The 19,815-nt window shown below is 36.3% G+C and overlaps 1 protein-coding gene across 10 annotated transcripts in view; it reads right to left on the bottom strand.

Moving 5' to 3' along the window:
- LOC127871794 (xanthine dehydrogenase/oxidase-like) overlaps positions 1-19,815 on the bottom strand; it is a 69,925-nt gene that overhangs the window by 48,557 nt on the left and 1,553 nt on the right. For 2 of the 10 annotated variants that reach the window (XR_008045553.1, XM_052414992.1), the window contains exons 3-12: positions 16,084-16,180; positions 11,684-11,792; positions 10,552-10,678; positions 7,984-8,045; positions 4,716-4,781; positions 4,040-4,120; positions 3,565-3,706; positions 2,189-2,356; positions 1,820-1,896; positions 890-983 (exon numbers count right to left, since the gene is read on the bottom strand). Coding sequence is in view for 1 of the 10 variants with exons in the window: in XM_052414992.1 (XP_052270952.1) it covers positions 890-983; positions 1,820-1,896; positions 2,189-2,356; positions 3,565-3,706; positions 4,040-4,120; positions 4,716-4,781; positions 7,984-8,045; positions 10,552-10,678; positions 11,684-11,792; positions 16,084-16,180 (1,023 nt within the window). In the remaining 9 variants the exon portion in view is untranslated. Of the gene's footprint in view, positions 1-889; positions 984-1,819; positions 1,897-2,188; positions 2,357-3,564; positions 3,707-4,039; positions 4,121-4,715; positions 4,782-7,983; positions 8,046-9,023; positions 9,048-9,171; positions 9,190-9,245; positions 9,270-9,513; positions 9,538-9,647; positions 9,672-9,915; positions 9,940-10,062; positions 10,087-10,403; positions 10,527-10,551; positions 10,679-11,683; positions 11,793-16,083; positions 16,181-19,815 lie in introns of those variants that run through there. The other 8 variants (XR_008045554.1, XR_008045555.1, XR_008045556.1 and 5 more) reach the window with 8 other exon arrangements.

Genomic DNA, 19,815 nt, shown 5'->3' with positions numbered 1-19,815 from the left:
ACACTCACTGACCTTTACCCTACATACACTGACCTTTATACTGCAAACACTGACCTCTGACCTTTACCCTACATACACTGTCCTTTATACTGCATACACTGACCTTTACCCTGCAAACATTGACCTTTACCCTACAAACACTGACCTTTATACTGCAAACACTGACCTTTACCCTACATACACCGTCCTTTATACTGCAAACACTGACCTTTACCCTACATACACCGTCCTTTATACTGCAAACACTGACCTTTACCCTACATACACTGTCCTTTATACTGCATACACTGACCTTAACCTTGCAAACATTGACCTTTACCCTACATACACTGACCTTTACCCTGCACACACTGACCTTTACTCTGCACACACTGACCTTTACTCTGCACACACTGACCTTTACTCTGCACACACTGACCTTTACCCTGCATACACTGACCTTTACTCTGCACACACTGACCTTTACCCTGCACACACTGACCTTTACTCTGCACAAACTGACCTTTATCCTGCATACACTGACCTTTACCCTGCACACACTGACTTTACTCTGCACACACTGACCTTAACTCTGCACACACTGACATTACCCTGCACACACTGACCTTTACCCTGCACACACTGACCTTAACTCTGCATACACTGACCTTTACTCTGCACACATTTACCTTTACCCTGCACACACTGACTTTACTCTGCACACACTGACCTTAACTCTGCACACACTGACCTTTACCCTGCACACACTGACCTTTAATTGACCATTACCCTGCACACACTGACCTTTAATCTTCATACACTGACCTTTACCCTGCATACACTGACTCATTACTCTGCATACACTGACCATTACCCTGCACACACTGACCTTTACCCTATATACACTGACCTTTACTCTGCACTTGCAGCATTGCCCCACAAGCCAGGAACAGGGGGTTCAGGTCGGAGATAGGACTGGCTGTGATAATGTTCCCAGCAACTGCCTGTATACAAAGTATGCACATTTCAAAGTAAACTTAATAAGTCCTGCTTATAATAGACCTTTGTTAGAAAACTTCACTCGTGTTAAAAAAAAGAACCAATATAATTATGTAGTTGCCAAAGTTCATATGTTGGTTCATAAATTTGTTAACATTCAGCCAGCTATATGGAAAGCTTTTTGTGTTATGCTCAAGATAAAAACAGTATGTTTTTGCTACAGAAGGGGCTTTAAGTATGGATGTGTAGAAAATATCCCTACCAAAATATTTAAGTGTGCAACTTTACATGCAGGTTACAGGCCACATACCAGTAGGTTAAAAACTGTGATTTTTTTAAATAAATATGTGCCTCTACTCTGGTGAGTAAATTATGGTGGTGGGCAATTAACATGCTAGTTAATATGTTTGTTTAGTTTTAGCCCTTTAGCAGAAATACCTTTTGAGTGTCGCAATAGAAGTGAAAAAAATCATATTTAAAGGGGGCAAAACTCCACTTGTGACAGAAATCAGCAAACCAAAATAAAAAGGTATGCAAGTTCATATGCTGGTTAATATGATTGTAAAGCTCTGTTAATGTCAAAAATATATGGAAAAAAATTTGGTGATGCCCTTGTTCACATGATGGTTAAATTGTTTGAAAAGTTTCAGCCCAAAGTAACACCAATACTTTTTGAGTTACAGGCTACACAAACAAGTTAGACAATCAGAAGGACAGAAAGAAAGACAGACAACCAAGGGAAAAGCTTACATAACATGCAAGCAACCAACTCATATATTTGAGGTGTGGGAATTAAAATATCATTCAAACGCAGCCATGGATTCTGCTTGATTCTACCCACCGCAACATTCCTTATCTGGTAGCCAGCAAACCATCGCAGCATCTCAACCACAGCTGCAAACACACCTGTCTTGTAGTCTGAAATTTATATAAAGTACCTTGGTACAGTCAGTTTATTGTTACATATCTTTTTTTCCAATTGGGGTATAATTAAGAAGATTTTTATCAACTTGCCAACAATGAACTAAGCAGAAAACTGCAAGTAAATTCAAATTGAAGGTTGAACAATGTGTCACTTTTGTTGTTACAAAATGAGAATGAAGAAAAGCAACCAAATGTCCTGCAATTTAAGACAACAAACATTTTCACCAAGTTTGGTGAAGGTGGGAGGAATGAATGATCTACTGAGACACTGGCAAAAGAGACCAACCTGGGTACTTCTCCATAGCTGACTTAAGTTCATTATCAATTTGTGAGAGAGTGACCGCTCCCCCAAATCGGATGCCCTGTTCTGTGTGCTCCACTGTCAGCAGTTCAGGTACGTGTGTGGGGGCAATCATCACGGGGTACTTCATGTGCTTAAACTTCATCTCTACACCTGGTGTAGACAGCACAAGCAAACTTCAATAATCATATAACAATAATAATAATAACATCAGCATCGCATCCACTGTGGGTGTAGTTTTGAATAAATGAAAGATTGTCAGAAGAATATTAATGGATGACTTTTGACCTAGAGACCCAAAAATGGGTTTGGCATGTAGAACTCATCAAGGTGCAGCTACATATGAAGTTTCAAAGTGGTAGGTGGAAGCACTTTGATTTTAGAGCCAATGTCAAGGTTTTAGCACGACGCGGAAAAAGCGGAGCTGGCTTTGACAATACCTCGGGTTTTCTCCAAAAACAGCCGAGCTAATTATAATAATAATATGTCTTAACTCCAGGACCCAATGTGATTATAAACTGAGTCTCAACTTTAACTACTGAATTGGTGGTTTGTAACAATAAATGTCTGGATGTTATTGGGTAATTCTTTTATGAGAGAACATTTTCCTCTTCAAGTAACTGTGACCTTGACCTTAACCAGACTAGTCCCAAATAAATTCAAAGCTAGTTCTCCATGTAAGCTAATTACCTCCAAAAGTTTCATCAAGATCAGTTGATTCAAATTAAAGTGAAAAGACTGGAAACCATCTGTTTTGACACCAACCACCGGTCCCCTCGCCATACCCTATATATAATTACCACCATTCTTAACTTTATTAAAATAATGGTTAAAACATTCATACTTAAAACATAATTATTGCTTGACACTGATTCTTAGTCATGCATATATTGCTCTTCAAAGAGAATTAAAACGAGAGCTGTGTTTGTGAAACACATTGCCCCCTACTGCGCCGCTTTGAAGCCATATATTTGACCTTTGACCTTGAAGGATAACTTTGACCTTTCACCACTCAAAATGTGCAGCTCCATGAGATACACATGCATGCCAAGTATCAAGTTATTATCTTCAATATTGCAAAAGTTGTGACCAAGGTTAAAGTTTTGGCACAGAATGACAGACAGACAGGCCAAAAACAATATACTGTACCCGGTGAATTTAAGTGCTGGCGAAAATGGCGAAATTTCATGTTGCCAAAAATAAATGGTTTCACAGTACCCCCCGATCATTCGATCCGGGGGCATAAAAACTTCAACACATTTTCCAATGTTAAACCATATTGTACATGAAAGTGGCATTTCACAAAGACAACCTACATCCCAAAGATTTTCAAAGCAACATTTCCTCCTTCATACACGTACCAATCTCTGTGTTGCCCACAACTAATTTGGCATCTGGGAACTGTGCTTTCAGGTCCAATAACTCCGTCAAGCTGTTGGGTCGGTACCAGGTTACACGTTCACCATGGAACACCAGGTATTCTGAGTCGCAACGATCACTAGTCTGAGAGATATAAAAACCATTGTTTACAATTTTATTCTGCTTTTTACCTTTCAAGCTTCAAACTATGCACAGGTGTAAATAAAATAGGGTCAAAACAGTTGTATTAAGTGAGACAGAGAAACATGTAACATATAAATCTTTGGTGTTTTTGTAGTTTTCTTTACATTAAAAGATAGGGAAATACAACATTAATCAGTTACCACTACAAATAGGAAAAACACTGAGCTTGTACGTGAGTCGATAATTATTTGTTTTACTGGTTCTTCAATCAAAACAAACGATCTTTATGTGTAAATTAAATAGGTAAAAAAAATATCATCTAATTGGTGTTACCTGCAGCTCAGAAGGGAAGATGGGATCCTGTGTAGAGTCCACTGGTAGATAAGCCTCACCGTTGACTAGCCGTGTGGAGGTCTACAAAATTTCCGTTCCGAAAGGATATTAAGTAAGTTTTTTGTCATGCAAGTAAACATTTAGGTCATCATTACTTTTCGTTTACTGAATACTCTATTGAAATAATGATGTCTTAAACATTTTATTTCATTTACCATTATTAACCTATTGTCTTATGTTTACATGACCACATTTTGTTAATAAACAAAATTTAAGATTTTAATTAACTTCATTTTGTAACATGTGCAATTTATTGAATGCATTTGGTATGATTTTCTTTGCAACTTTGGCATGTTTTTTTTTTTACTATTTAAGAATTTGTTGATGTTGTTGGAATGTTTTCACAACTTTCAATATAATATCCGGATGTTTTAACAACTTCCCATGAAGTATCTTGTGTTAAAATGTTTGAATAGTTTCTGTATATTTATTTAAGTATAATCATTTGAGAATATATATTTTATTACGCATATTCAACACATTGTGTTATTGGTTCCATTGTGAACAAAGAAGTTATTTTTTTCAATTAAAAATATAAAGGTATTGATTCAAATTAGTTTTGACCATATGTTTTGGTGTTTTAATACAGTAGAAGTAAAAACTAACTGCTGCTTACCCCTTCTTCCTGATTCTGAACATATGCCTGGTTTTGACAGCATTTTTCTCCCATCTGACAGTATTCCTGTAAATATAGAGGGTCAGTATTGGTAATGGCAATGATATCAATGTTGAATATTGACCAACTGTAAGGATTCATTTCTCATTACCCTCTCAAAACAATCTATAAACAAGAGCGCTGCCTTGCGGGTGCAGACTGCTCATCTATTTTTCTTGTTAAAGGTGAAGGGACCTATCTCAATATTTCAATCAAACAAGAGGGCCATCAGGCCCTAAGGCGCTCTCACCTGAAAGCCAAAGGAACTAGACTATTCTGAAAAAATGCAAGCTGATTCATGAAGATTATTTTTGACCAAAAAAGTGACTTTTAACATGTTTTTTTAAATTTGACCTTGTGTCCTAGTTTTTGAGCTCATATGACCCAGCTTCAATCTCTGGCAAAATTTCATTGGGACAAATGTTCTGACCAAGTTTCATGAAGATTGGCCAATAAATGTGGCTAATATAGTGTCAACAAGTTTTCACTAAAGCCATATAAGGACTTCCCCCCCCCCCCCCTGCGGCCATGTTTTTCAACAAAACAACCATTTTCAAACTCACTCAAGCTATTGTTAGAACAAATGTTCAGATCAAGTTTCATAAAGATCGGATAATAAATGTGACTTCTAGAGTGTTAACAAGGTTTTGTAGTGAATAGCCATTTAAGGAAAAATGCCACGCCCCCTTGCAACCATGTTTTTTAACTGATCTCAACCATTTTTTAGCTTAGCCCAGATATTATTAGTTCAAATATTCTGACCAAGTTTTATGAGCATTGGACCACAAATGTGACTTCTAGAGTGTTAACAAGGTTTTACCATACAGTAAAGCCATATAAGAGAAACTGCCCCGCCCCATGGCGGCCATGTTTTTTATTCAACTGGAACCATTTTTTAACTCGTCCAAGATATTATTGGGACACATGTTTTGACCAAGTTTCATGAAGATTGGACTAAAAATGTGACTTCTAGAGTGTTAAAAAGGTTTTACTATAGCCATATAAGGAAAACTGCCACGCCCCCTGGCGGCCATGTTTTTCAACCAACCGGAACCATTTTCAAACTCGTCCAAGATATTATTGGCACACATGTTCTGACAAAGTTTCATGAAGATTGGACTAAAAATGTGACTTCTAGAGTGTTAACAAGGTTTTACTATAGCCATATAAGGAAAACTGCCACGCCCCCTGGCGGCCATGTTTTTCAACCAACCGGAACCATTTTCGAACTCGTCCAAGATATTATTGGGACACATGTTCTGACAAAGTTTCATGAAGATCGGACAATAAATGTGACTTCTAGAGTGTTAACAAGATTTTACTATAGCAAACTGCCACGCCCCTTGGCGGCCATGTTTTTCAATCAACCGGAACCATTTTTGAACTCATCCAAGATATTATTGGGACAAATGTTCTGAGTAAGTTTCATAAAGACAATAAATGTGGTCGCTAGAGTGTTAACAAGGTAAATGTTGACGACGCACGACGGACAAAAGGCGATCACAATAGCTCACCATGAGCACGTTGTGCTCAGGTGAGCTAAAAAGATGGGGGGTGGGGTGGAGAGGGGTGTATAGTGTGGGGGTGTGGTCATTTATTACATTATTTCCACAAATAAGAAATAAAATAAAAATAAATATTTTTTGTTTTTAACCATGTTTGAAAATATTTTGTTGGGGGGGGTCGGGGGTATAGTGTTAGGGTGTGGTCATTTATAAGAGTTGTTTTGTCAAAGTATCAATCAAATCTGATCATTAATAACGAAGTCATGGCAATTTTAGCAAAATTTAATTATTGGACCTTGAGAGTCAAGCACATTCAAAGGTCAAGGTAAAATTCAACTTGCCAGGTACAGTACCCTCATGATAGTATGAAAGTAATTGAAGTTTGAAAGCAATAGCCTTGATACTTTAGAAGTAAAGGGGATGTTAACGCAAAACTTAACCATATATTCAAAGTTACTAAGTCTTTAAGGGCCATAATTCCGTCAAAATGACAACCAGAGTTATGCAACTTGTCCTGTACAGTCCCCTTATAATAGTTTGCGAGTGTTCCAAGTCTGAAAGCAATAGCTATGATACTTTAGGAGTAAAGTGGACCAAAAAACAAAACTTAAAGAAATTTTTAATTTTCTAAGTATAAAGGGGCCATAATTCTGTCAAAATGCCAGTCAGAGTTACATATCCTTGCCTTCACAGTCCCCTTATGATAGTAAGTAAGTGTTGCAAGTATGAAAGCAATAGCTTTGATACTTTAGGAATTAAGTGGACCTAAACACAATTTTTTTTTTAATTTTCTAAATATAAAAAGGGAACATAATTCTGTCAAAATGCACGCCAGAGTTATCTAACTTTGCCTGCCCGGTCACCTCATGATAGTTATTAAGTGTGCCAAGTTTGAATGCTATAGCTTTGATACTTTATGAGAAAAGTGGACCTAAACACAAAACTTAACAGGACCCCGACGCCAATGCAGACGCCAAGATGATGACAAAAGCTCTTTTTTTTTTTAAATAGATGAGCTAAAAAACACTTCTACCTACCGTCCTTTGAATCTGTTCTTCTTAACCTCAGCATTAATTCTTACACCATTATGATCCATTCTTGCATCATTTTAAGGTTTACCACTATGTAATTGCTCAAGAGTCACAACATAATTCAGTGGACGGTGCAAAAGCAACAAAGAAAAAAAGAAATATGAGCACTGCTCATGGAAAACCAGGGCAGATACATCTGCGAAAAGTGTCATAAATCAGGGACGACACTTTCTGCTTTTGTGGTATTTTTTGTTAAAGCAAAAATCAGTTTCTGCAGAAAGTGTCGACCCTGATAAGTCTGTGAGGACTTCACAGGGTAATCTTGGACAGCACTTTGCATTAACCCTTTGCATGCTGGGAAATTTGTCGTCTGCTAAAATGTCGTCTGCTGAATTTCTAAAATTAGCATTTTCTTCGATTTTTTTTCAAAGAATACTATCAGAATAGCAAACAGTTTGGATCCTGATGAGACGCCATGTTCTGTGGCGTCTCATCAGGATCCAAACCGTTTGCAAAGGCCTTTAAAATTCGGTTCCCGCACTGAAAGGGTTAAGGCCCGTTTCCAGAGTGAGGCTCATATGTTTGTTTTATTATGTCTAAAGAAATCACAACATAGACATAATTGTTCCAGTATTGTGCACTATGTTCCAAATGTAGGTACCAAGGCTATTGTTACAGTGTTTTGAAATCTACCTTTGTGAATGTCCGGAACCCGTCCAGGATGGGTCGGTAGCCCGTGCATCTACACAGGTTGCCTGCAAACATACATGAGCTATAAGGCATAAGACCTATTTTTGTATGATGTGGCTCATATGACAGTAGTTTGGCATACTTTTGTCATAAAGACACTTATTGCAGTGGTATGTGTTGGATTGTCATTTGATTGGTAGTGCTCTTAATGAGAGCGAACCTTAAGTATCAAGTTTAATGATATTTTTAAATTTTGCATCCCAGATGAAAAGCAAATGAAAGTTCTCAATTCATAAACTATTCATAGAACTTGTGTAATAAATGCAAATAAAATTATGAGACATTCACTGGCATTTAAAATTACATATTAATATTCAGTTTCACTTATTGTCAAGATATTACCAAGATACTTCAGTTTTCTGGTCACTTCATCTTTAATAGATAAAAAGAAAACGTCATTTACATGCACAGAAAAGCACTTGAAAATTGCTTCGAAGCCTATAACTCACAAAGAATTTACCCAATATTGCTAATTGTTCATGTATTCTCTCTGTTGATCTTATGGAGGCAATATACACTTCTGAACCACAAAGCATATTTTGAAGTGTACTTATTAAAATACCAACTTGTTCATATTAAAATAAGTATATTCATGTACAAATTAAATTTAAACTTATGCAAAATGAAAAGCTTTCTCACTATAACACTTTCAAAAACAAATCATATTTAAGTAAGAAATTAGCATTCTCATTTAATCACAATAGCATCTATGTTTAGTATTTTTTGTTTTATATAAGTTTTACACAAAGTTATTTTTCAAAAGTTATCAATCAAGCAATAAATGTTTTTCCAATTTAAAGTAAAATGATGCTAAAATTCCCAACTTCACATGTATAGGTTGTTTTACCAAAATAGTAAGAGAAAGTCATGTTTAAATGTTGCCTTTAAAGTGGTCAACCTTACATTATGGGACTTTCAAGGCTTCAAAAATTTACTGCAAAACTTCCCCTCATTCAATTTCAACCATACCCCATGTTCATTACCTTCAAAAGCTTTCTCCATATGTGCAATGGAAACTTCCCCTCATTCAATTTCAACCGTATCCCATGTTCATTACCTTCAAAATCTTTCTCCATATGTGAAATGGAAACTTCCCCTCATTCAATTTCAACCATACCCCATTTTCTTTACCTTCAAAAGCTTTCTCCATATGTGAAATGGAAACTTCCCCTCATTCCATATCAACCATACCCCATTTTCTTTACCTTCAAAAGCTTTCTCCATATGTGCAATGGAAACTTCCCCTAATTCCATATCAACCATACCCCATGTTCTCCATAATTTATGTGCAATGGAAACTTCCCCTAATTTCATATCAACCATACACCATGTTCTCCATAATTTATGTGCAATGGAAACTTCCAGTCATTTCATATCAACCATACCCCATGTTCTTTACCTTCCAAAGCTTTCTCCATATGTGCAATGGAAACTTCCCCTCATTCCATATCAACCATACCCCATGTTGATTACCTTCAAAAGCTTTCTCCATATGTGCAATGGAAACTTCTCCTCATTTCATATCAACCATACCTCATGTTCTCCATAATTTATGTGCAATGCAAACTTCCCCTCATTCCATATCAACCATACCCCATGTTGATTACCTTCAAAAGCTTTCTCCATATGTGCAATGGAAACTTCTCCTCATTTCATATCAACCATACCCCATGTTCTCCATAATTTATGTGCAATGGAAACTTCCCCTCATTTCATATCAACCATACCCCATGTTCTCCATAATTTATGTGCAATGGAAACTTCCCCTCATTTCATATCAACCATACCCCATGTTCTTTACCTTCCAAAGCTTTCTCCATATGTGCAATGGAAACTTCCCCTCATTCCATATCAACCATACCCCATGTTGATTACCTTCAAAAGCTTTCTCCATATGTGCAATGGAAACTTCCCATCATTTTATATCAACCATACCCCATGTTCTTACCTTCAAAAGCTTTCTCTATATGTGCAATGGAAACTTCCCCTCATTCCATATCAACCATGCCCCATGTTCTTTACCTTCAAAAGCTTTCTCCATATGTGCAATGGAAACTTCCCCTCATTCCATATCAACCATACCCCATGTTGATTACCTTCAAAAGCTTCCTCCATATGTGCAATGGAATTTCCCCTCATTCCATATCAATCATACCCCATGTTTTCCATAATTTATGTGAAATGGAAACTTCCCCTCATTTCATATTAACCATACCCCATGTTCTCCATAATTTATGTGCAATGGAAACTTCCCCTCATTTCATATCAACCATACCCCATGTTCTTTACCTTCAAAAGCTTTCTCAATTTGTGCAATGGAAACTTCCCCTCATTCCATATCAACCATGCCCCATGTTGATTACCTTCAAAAGCTTTCTCCATATGTGCAATGGAAACTTCCCCTCATTTCATATCAACCATACCCCATGTTCTTTACCTTCAAAAGCTTTCTCTATATGTGCAATGGAAACTTCCCCTTATTCCATATCAACCATACCCCATGTTCTTTACCTTCAAAAGCTTTCTCCATATGTGCAATGGATGGTTGAGGCTCGTTACGTAGCAGCGTGTACATGGACATGACAATACCCGGCGTGCAGAAGCCACACTGGGAACCATGGGACCTCGCAAGGCGATCCTGTGGAATGATACATTACCATGGGTTTTCAGAAGTTATATTGTTTGCAGTTGTTAATTGGCTCATAATAAATTACTTTAAGAACTTTAAGTAATGCAGCATTTGAATTAATTGTTAAAAATCCTGAACAATGATATTCTGTCCAACAGTGATAATTCAGACTTATTTTGATAAAATAAATGGCATTAATGGAATATATAAAAAACAACTCAAGAACACTCGAAAAAAAATTCTGAGGCATTTATGTCAAAACAAATAGTTGTGCATCGTTGTTGTTGTTTAACCAAAAACATCACCATTATATAAGAAAAGTGAAATCAATGTTGTCCATGAAAAATTAATTGTTTATGTCTGAAAACGGTTTCTTTCAGTGTAAGACCTTTATTTACCAAAAATTACCCCTCATGTTATTTTCCCTTAAGACTGGTTTATATGCCAAGAAGATATTTTTAGGATTTTTTGCCATATTTTACAGTATTTCAGTCACATGTGGATAGGAAGTTTACTAATAACGCATGTAGTCAAGAAGGTTTATCCCAGTTGGAGCTTTCACAAATATCAATCGTGTTTCAATTTATTTACAATATTATCCAATCATTGCTTGTGCAGGATACATGTTTAGGGGTTTAATCATTTAATACAAAAGAGCACACATGAGTTTTTATAATGATTATAAAACAAGCTAACATTGATGTCTGTGATTCTGAATGAGTGAAATAAGTCAAAATGTATCCTTTATCAAAAGCTGTGGTGGACTTTCAATTGTAGCAAACCTTCATTGTTCATTGGTTTGATCCCCACTGTTTTGCTCTCCCACAAGACATCAAGTACTGGGTCTTTCCAGGAAACAGACTCAAGAGCATTCCAATAGGCCGAAAGCTATCTATACAATCTAGCTAAAATAAAATAAATCGGTTGGAACCCAATCTATATCTGCATAAAAATGGGAGATCATACAATGCAGCAATTTATAGCACATACATTGATACTAAATAAATCCCCAACCTGTACAGGATGCAGCCCATGTTTGATGCTACCAATGCCCTCCACAGTGGTGACAGCCAGACCATGCATGGAGCACACAGGGGCCAGGCAGGCATTCACCGAGTAGTGACTGAAATGTAAACCATATGAGTCCAAACCATGCATGGAGCACACAGGGGCCAGGTAGGCATTCACCGAGTAGTGACTGAAATGTAAACCATATGAGTCTCATGCAGCACACAGGGGCCAGGCAGGCATTCACCGAGTAGTGACTGTAATGTAAACCATATGAGTCTCGGTCTGGGAAAACAGGGTTTAATACATGTGTGTATAAGTGTTGTCCAAGGTAAGCCTGTGCATACTCCACAAGCTAATCAGGAACCACTCTTTTTTAAATAGACTTAATTTTCACAAAGAAAACACTTTCTTTACCATAAAAGCGGAAAGTGTCGTCGTTGATTAGCAGTCTGCCATTGGCAATTCTGGGACAACACTTTACGGATATGCATTGAGCCCAGTTTTCCCAGAACAAGGCTCAATTCTGAAGGGGTTAATTTCAATCACATATGGGCTAGTTATGTGTTATTGTTAGACACCTTACTGGTAGGAATTTGTTAATCATGGATTCAATAGTTTACATTTGATAACAGCAAGTATTGAAATTGAATTACTTTAAGTGGTAGACAAACAAAAAACTTTGGACACAAATATATTGTTGCAGAAATTTATGCAACATGTCCACCCGTGGTTGGATTCAGCATTCAAAACAGCAATTGATTAAGAAGAGACAACAGTTACTGATTAATCAATTAATCATGACAAATGCAACTGTTACATAGTGCATAAGCTAAAACACTAATGATATTTTAATTCATGGTTACATCTGGTTCAAAACTAGAGCTTTGTCACAGACGTTACGTATACCCCCACGTGCCGCATTGACACAGACTATTTTGCATGCTGTCTTCACAAAACAAGAGAATCAAATTTATGGCGATTTTTAAGAAGTATAATGCCATTATCATATACGGCCTTTTCGACCTTTGAACTCTTGAATTCTTTCGCATGACATGCCGTCCAAATTTATGGCCATTTTTTACTTTTGAACTCCAAGTGTGACCTAGACCTTGGAGTTATGGACATAATTCTTTCGCATGACACATCGTCCAATGATTGTGAACAAATGTACCAGGTATTTTTTAAATCTCACAATAAATGACATAGTTATGGCCCGGACTAGATCATATATGGCCATTTTTGACCTTTGAACTCACAGTGTGACCTTGACGTTGCAGATATCGACGTAATTCTTTTGCGCGACACACCGTCCAATAATAGTGAACAAATGTGCCAAATAATTTTTAAATTTCACAATGAACAACATAATTATGGCCCGGACAAGCTCATTTATGGCCATTTTTGACCTTTGAACTCACAGTGTGACCTTGACCTTGGAGTTATCGACGTAATTCTTTTGCGCTACACACCGTCCAATGATGGTGAACAAATATCCCAAATGATTTTAAAATCTCACAATGAATGACATAGTTATGGCCCGGACAAGCTCATTTATGACCATTTTTGACCTTTGAACTAAAAGTGTGACCTTGACCTTGGAGATATTGACGTAATTCTTTCGCGCGACACACCGTCCAATGACGGTAAACAAATGTGCCAAATGATTTTAAAATCTCACAATGAACGACAAAGTTATTGCCCAGACAAGCTCATTTATGACCATTTGTAATCTTTGAACTTAAAGTGTGACCTTGACCTTCAAGATATCGACGTAATTCTTTCGCAAGACACACCGCCCCATGATGGTGAACAAATTTGCCTAATGATTTTAAAATCTCACAATAAATGATTATGTTATGGCCCGGACAAGCATTTGACCCTTGAACTCCAAGTGTGACCTTGACCTTGGAGATATCGACCTACTTTTTTCACGCAACACACCGTCCCATGATGGTGAACAAATGTACCAAGTTATTTTAAAATCTAACGATAAATGACATAGTTATGATCCGGACAAACTTTCGGTTTAAAACACACACAAGTTACCCCGTGACCTAGTTTTTGCCCGGCATGACCCATATTCAAACTTTACCTATACATCATCAAGATACAACTTGTGACCAAGTTTGGTGAAGATCTGATGAAATTTCGGGACAGACAGACAGACCGACCGACAAAGTGACTCCTATATAGCCCCCATTACCAATGGTAATGGGGGTATTATTATACAATATTTGTAACATTTGTTAATGACAATTTATGCTCGCTTTGCATTAATTCATGCAATACGTCAATCTAGCCTCTGAGAATACGACAAATAATTTGTTTATCGACAGTTGAAGCATGCTTGCAATTGCGTTAAGGTTTTATAATTACAGATTGTGACAATATTACATGGTGTCGGCCAGTCTTCATATTGGATGACAAAATGCACTTATCATACAGGTGTAATTAAACTTGCTTAATGTAATCATTGTATACTGAGAAGTATTTAAGTAAACCTATCTTGGCCACAAACAGTAGATAATCTAACATAAGAGACAACAGTTCATTTTGTTGTTTAAGTCATAATAGGGCACCCGCCTTTTACAGGTGGGCAGAATATGTCATTTCCTTGAAGTTCTTATCCTACGCCAGAGGTGGAGGGATATTGTTTTGGCGTTGTCCGTCCGTCCGTCTTTCCGTCCGTCCGTCCGGCACTTTTGTGTCCGGAGCCATATCTTGGAAGTGCTTTGGCGGATTTCATTGAAACTTGGTATGAGTATTATATATATGGATAAGAGGATGATGCCTGCCAAATGGCATTGTAAACCATCTGTTAATAACGGAGTTATGGCCCTTTGTATCTTGAAAAAATGCTTTTTGTGTCCTGAGGCATATCTTGGAAGTGCTTTGGGGGATTTCATTGAAACTTGGTATGAGTATATATATGGATAAGACGATGATGCATGCCAAATGGCATTGTACGCCATCGGATAATAACGGAGTAATGGCCCATTGTATCTTGATAAAATGCTTTTTTGTGTCCGGAGGCATATCTTGGAAGTGCTTTGGGGGATTTCATTGTAACTTGGTATGAGTATATATATGGATAAGAGGATGATGCACGCCAAATGGCATTGTACGCCATCGGATAATAACGGAGTTATGGCCCATTGTATCTTGAAAAAATGCTTTTTTGTGTCCGGAGGCATATCTTGGAAGTGCTTTGGGTGATTTCATTGAAACTTGGTATGAGTATATAATGGATAAGAGAATGATGCACGCCAAATGGCATTGTACGCCATCGGATAATAACGGAGTTATGACCCATTATATCTTGAAAAAATGCTTTTTTGAGTGTCAAATATAACACTTTTGTGTCCAGAAGCATATTGGCGGGGGTTATCAATTCAATGATTTGGCTTGTTTTAGTTGATTTAATATGCTATTGACCAGGATGCCTTGTGTTAACAGCTTAATGTTTAATCAAGAAATAGATCTATGCAAGTTTTTGTGTATGCATAATTTGTATGAAATGAAGAAAGACTTCATATGACACACATTTTAACAGTACACAGACAATAATCTACTTATTTAAACATATATTACAATATATTACAATACATAATACATACTATAAATTAGAGGCTGCAATCAATCTTCACTAAAATGCATATCAAGTAAAAAATAAAAATCATAAATTAAACAAAACTAATAAAATATCTATAGAAAAGAAAGCATCTAGTAATGCATTTATAACTTTTGTTGTTCAGAACTACACAGCTATACTTATTTTTTGTAGACAGAAGATGTTTTGGCATTTTCAAAACATGGGAGCTTTTTGGTGACAAATATTTCCTATCTTCATCCTCAAGTCATAGGTCTATTTGTTGTGATTATTTGACATAAAGATCATAAATCAGCCCATCATTTATGGTAACTGAAAGCTTACACTATAAACAGGCTGCCATTCAACGATTATTGTGCAAATATACAATTTTTTAACATCAACATAGTTGTGGCACGGCAGTATAGCCAAATGGAATAAATATATACTTAAAAGATTAAAACATTTGATAATCCTTATACCAGTCCAATATTTCATGTCGATAAAATGTAACTAACCTTAAAGTTTAATAACATAATCAAGATACAGTTTAATCCTTTCCCACTCAGAAGCAAAGTGAAAATTGCTATGTGCAAACAGCATTGAACCAGAACAGCCTGCAAGTAACTCCCAGACTGTTCAGGTTTTATGCTGTTTGCTGCTCATCAGTATCTAAGGTTTGGAAATACATGTATAGCCTTTAAAACTTGAATTTAATAAGACAGGTCTTTAATTAAATTTAACGTTCTTAGGGACTTCAAATGCGTGAAAATACGTATTTAAGTGTTAAAGGATTAACTTATCGGATTCTTACCATATCTGTGAAGACTGTCGGTCATATCTGGACACCATGACAGTACAGGCCCCGCAACCTCCCTCTCCACATCCTAATTTTGTACCAGTCAAAAATACTGACAATCAGTAAAGGTAAATAGCAGTATAAGTGTAAGACCTATAACTAAGACCTATAGCTTAGTTCATGTGCAAAACACTGTCTTAAAAGTCTTGTCACTTTAGTCAATCTTATTCAAAGTAATCAAATTATGCTTCTGACAAAATGTTAGAGGGACGTTTCCTTAATTTGAAATTTGATTTTACTTTTGCCTTATACTGACGAACTTAAAACTTGTGTTCAACACACCATTTTACCATGCTTGTCACCAGTTTTTATCCATGTTTGACATCTTAACATGGTCTACGGCAGTATTAGAACAAATTAAAAGTAACACATAACAAATAGAACAAGTAATCCCTCAAGTATGCATATTTTGATACAAGGGGCATAATTTAAAGAGACTTAAAAGAGGACCATTAAACAATATAGAACACCAAATATTTAACCACTATCCCTTAGTTGCAGTTTTAGATATTCAGATTTATAACATTTTTTATACAAGTCTATATCAATCACATGAGCTCTTGGGTGTGTTAGTTTTGACCCTAGACGCATGGTTTAAAAAAACTTCTAAGAGAAAGAGTAAAAAATGATTTAAGCAAAGGACTAATATACAACACTACAAACAAATAGCAAACCTTTGGGTCCTGCACTTTCAGAGAAGAAGACTTTTAGAGTTCTCACTATATAGGTACACTCATGGAAAAAAAGTAACCCCTATGACATGGCTTGAACCAATATGGAAGAGGACCACCATACAATTTTGACCACATAATATCAGGGTGCAGAATCAATGGGGTTTCCTGGGTTTTACACACAGGCTGAACAGAATGCAAACACACTGTTAAGAACTATATTTTTAATAATATCTCAAGTTATTCAAATACCTTTGCAAACATCTTAAGTGCATAAAGGACAGTTTTTTTGCAGTCTATGCTGATATCTTAAGGTATAAGAATAAATCCTTGAATATGTCTGAAATCGTTGACAACATTTCACGTTGCGTGAAGGATAACCGTGTACAATGAATCCAGTAGATACCTAATTGTTTAACAAGAACACAGGCTTATTAAATAAAGTAATTCCGATGTATTTCACATTGCCATAAGCAGCATAAAAAGCTGTCTTTTATGCAATAGTTGAAATTCTTAAGAAAAATAATTTTAACAAGAGATGTGTTTGTCAGAAACACAATGCCCCCTGCTGCTCCACTTTGAAGCCGTATTTGACCTTGACCTTGAAGGATGACCTTGACCTTTCACCACTCAAAATGTGCAGCCCCATGTGATACACGTGCATGCCAAATATCAAGTTGCTATCTTCAATATTTCAAAAGTTATGGGCAATTTTAAAGTTTTCGGACAACGGACAGAAGGATTGACATTGACAGACAGACGGACTGAAGGACAGTTCAAAAACTATATGCCACCCTTCGAGGGCATACAAATTTATTTGAAATAAAGCACCACTTACCGATGTGTATACATCCATTAAAGTTAAAAGGGGGAACCCTACATGGTCACGTAATCCTGCACCCTGAATATCAAACCCCTGACCCTAGTAATTAAGAAGAAAATGTTAATAGCCATTTACTATACAAGTCTATTTTTTATTTGCAATATAAACAAGTAACCCCTATGACCTGGCAAATTTGACCCAAATGCATGACTTGAACCAATATGGAAGAGGACCACCATACAATTTTGACCACACAATATCAAACCCCTGACTTTCAAAGAAAAAGTTAATAGCAATTTTCTATACAAGTCAATTTTTTTTTATTTGCAATATACGACTATATAAATCATTTGACCTCCTGGAAATGGCCAGTTTTGGCCCCAGGCGCATAATTGAAACAAACTAAGTAGAGGACCACGAGGCCATGTTACATGTAAAAAATAATAATAATAATAATTTTAAAATCTATGATTTAAATGACCAATGACCAACAAATGCAATGGATCAGATTTATATTAACAATTATTTACGCTTTATAAAATCTTCACAGCGATTCAGGAGATGTCATAAGAAGAAAACTTTACCGTGAGATGCAAGAACGCAAAGACTGATGGACAATGCAGGTGAGCTAAAAAATGTGGTCTCTAGAAGGGCAAGACGAAAGATGATGAATGAGGGAAGATGATGGCATCTGACATGGGGTGATAACAATAGATCAGCAGTCAGCATTATCACTTCTTGAGATGTACATGTATAAACATAATTACAATAGTGATTTATGCGCAAACATAGCAATGACAACTGCATGACCCTGATTTAACTTCAGTCAATACAATCCATCCTTAGGGAATAATACATTAATGCAAACATGCTTTGGTATATGTATCTACTGAGGTACATATTGAGTAAGAAACAGACAATATATTACATATAAAATATTGTAATACATTTAACTGGCAGGGCTTCATAATCTGATAAATGCTGTTGATCTATTTTTATCAAGGTAAAACAAAAAGTCAGTGTCCATGAATTTCAATAATTGATAAGTGTACACAATCCATGCTGTGATGGAAAATATCATAAAATCATACATGAAATTGCAAATTATCTTAGACAAGAATGATATAAATGTAAGTTCATCAATAACAAGAAATGTGTTTGTCAGAAACACAATGCCCCCTATTGCTCCGCTTTAAAATAAAATTTAAATACATCATTTGGCAGGTTTAGCAATTATCTCCCCTTTAAAGCTTATTATTTGCCTTGGATTCTATTTTTTTACTTTTGACATTGAAGGATGACCTTGACCTTTCACCACTCAAAATGTGCAGCTTCATGAGATACACATGCATGCCAAATATCAAGTTGCTATATTCAATATTGCAAAAGTTATGGCCAATGTTAAAGTTTTCGGATGGACAAACAGACAGACAGACAGACAGACAAACGGACTGACAGTTCAACTGCTATATGCCACCCTACCGGGGGGATAAAAAGTTGTACCTTTTGTTCAAATAAAATCAGTGTTAATATATTTGGCCATTTTGTTTATTGGATAGAATATATTTCAACATTTGAAGAGGTAGATCATGTTTTTGAGTTTGCATTAACGTTGACCTGGATTGTTTCTGTAAACGGCTTTAAGAAGTCCTACATGCTTATGTAAAAATTTCCGTACATGGTAAGAATGACTGATTGATAGCTCAAATTATTGCTTGATTGGTCATTGTTGGCTAGGGTACTACTTAAATGTACCCCGGGTACTCTTAAGTATACTTAAATGTACCCGGGGTATGGAAAAGATGCTGATGCTAACACGTACCCGGCCAACTAAGAATATAACACGACTTTTATTCCCGCCCCAAATCCAATATCATAAAGCGCACAACGGAATACTAAACAATATTCTCTTTGAACAAAACCTTCCTTAACATGCTTTTTTGAGTAGGAGTTTTGATAATATAGAGGCCATTTTACATAAAATTTACATTTATAACATGAAAAAATTTAATATGAAAAATAGCTAACAACAACCGATTTAGCTCAAGAAATTCTGGGTATGTTTCAGTATACAAAATGTATTTTTCGTACGTGGGGTACATTTAAGTATACTTAAGAGTACCGGGGGCACATATAGTAGTACCCAAGCAGACAATGACCAATCAAGCCAAATTATTGAATGAATACATGAGC

Source organism: Dreissena polymorpha, chromosome 3, assembly GCF_020536995.1.
Source record: "Dreissena polymorpha isolate Duluth1 chromosome 3, UMN_Dpol_1.0, whole genome shotgun sequence".
In the NCBI taxonomy this organism is placed as follows: domain Eukaryota; kingdom Metazoa; phylum Mollusca; class Bivalvia; order Myida; family Dreissenidae; genus Dreissena; species Dreissena polymorpha.
Note: the sequence above shows the minus strand (reverse complement) of the source record. Positions and strands in the feature narration are given on the sequence as shown.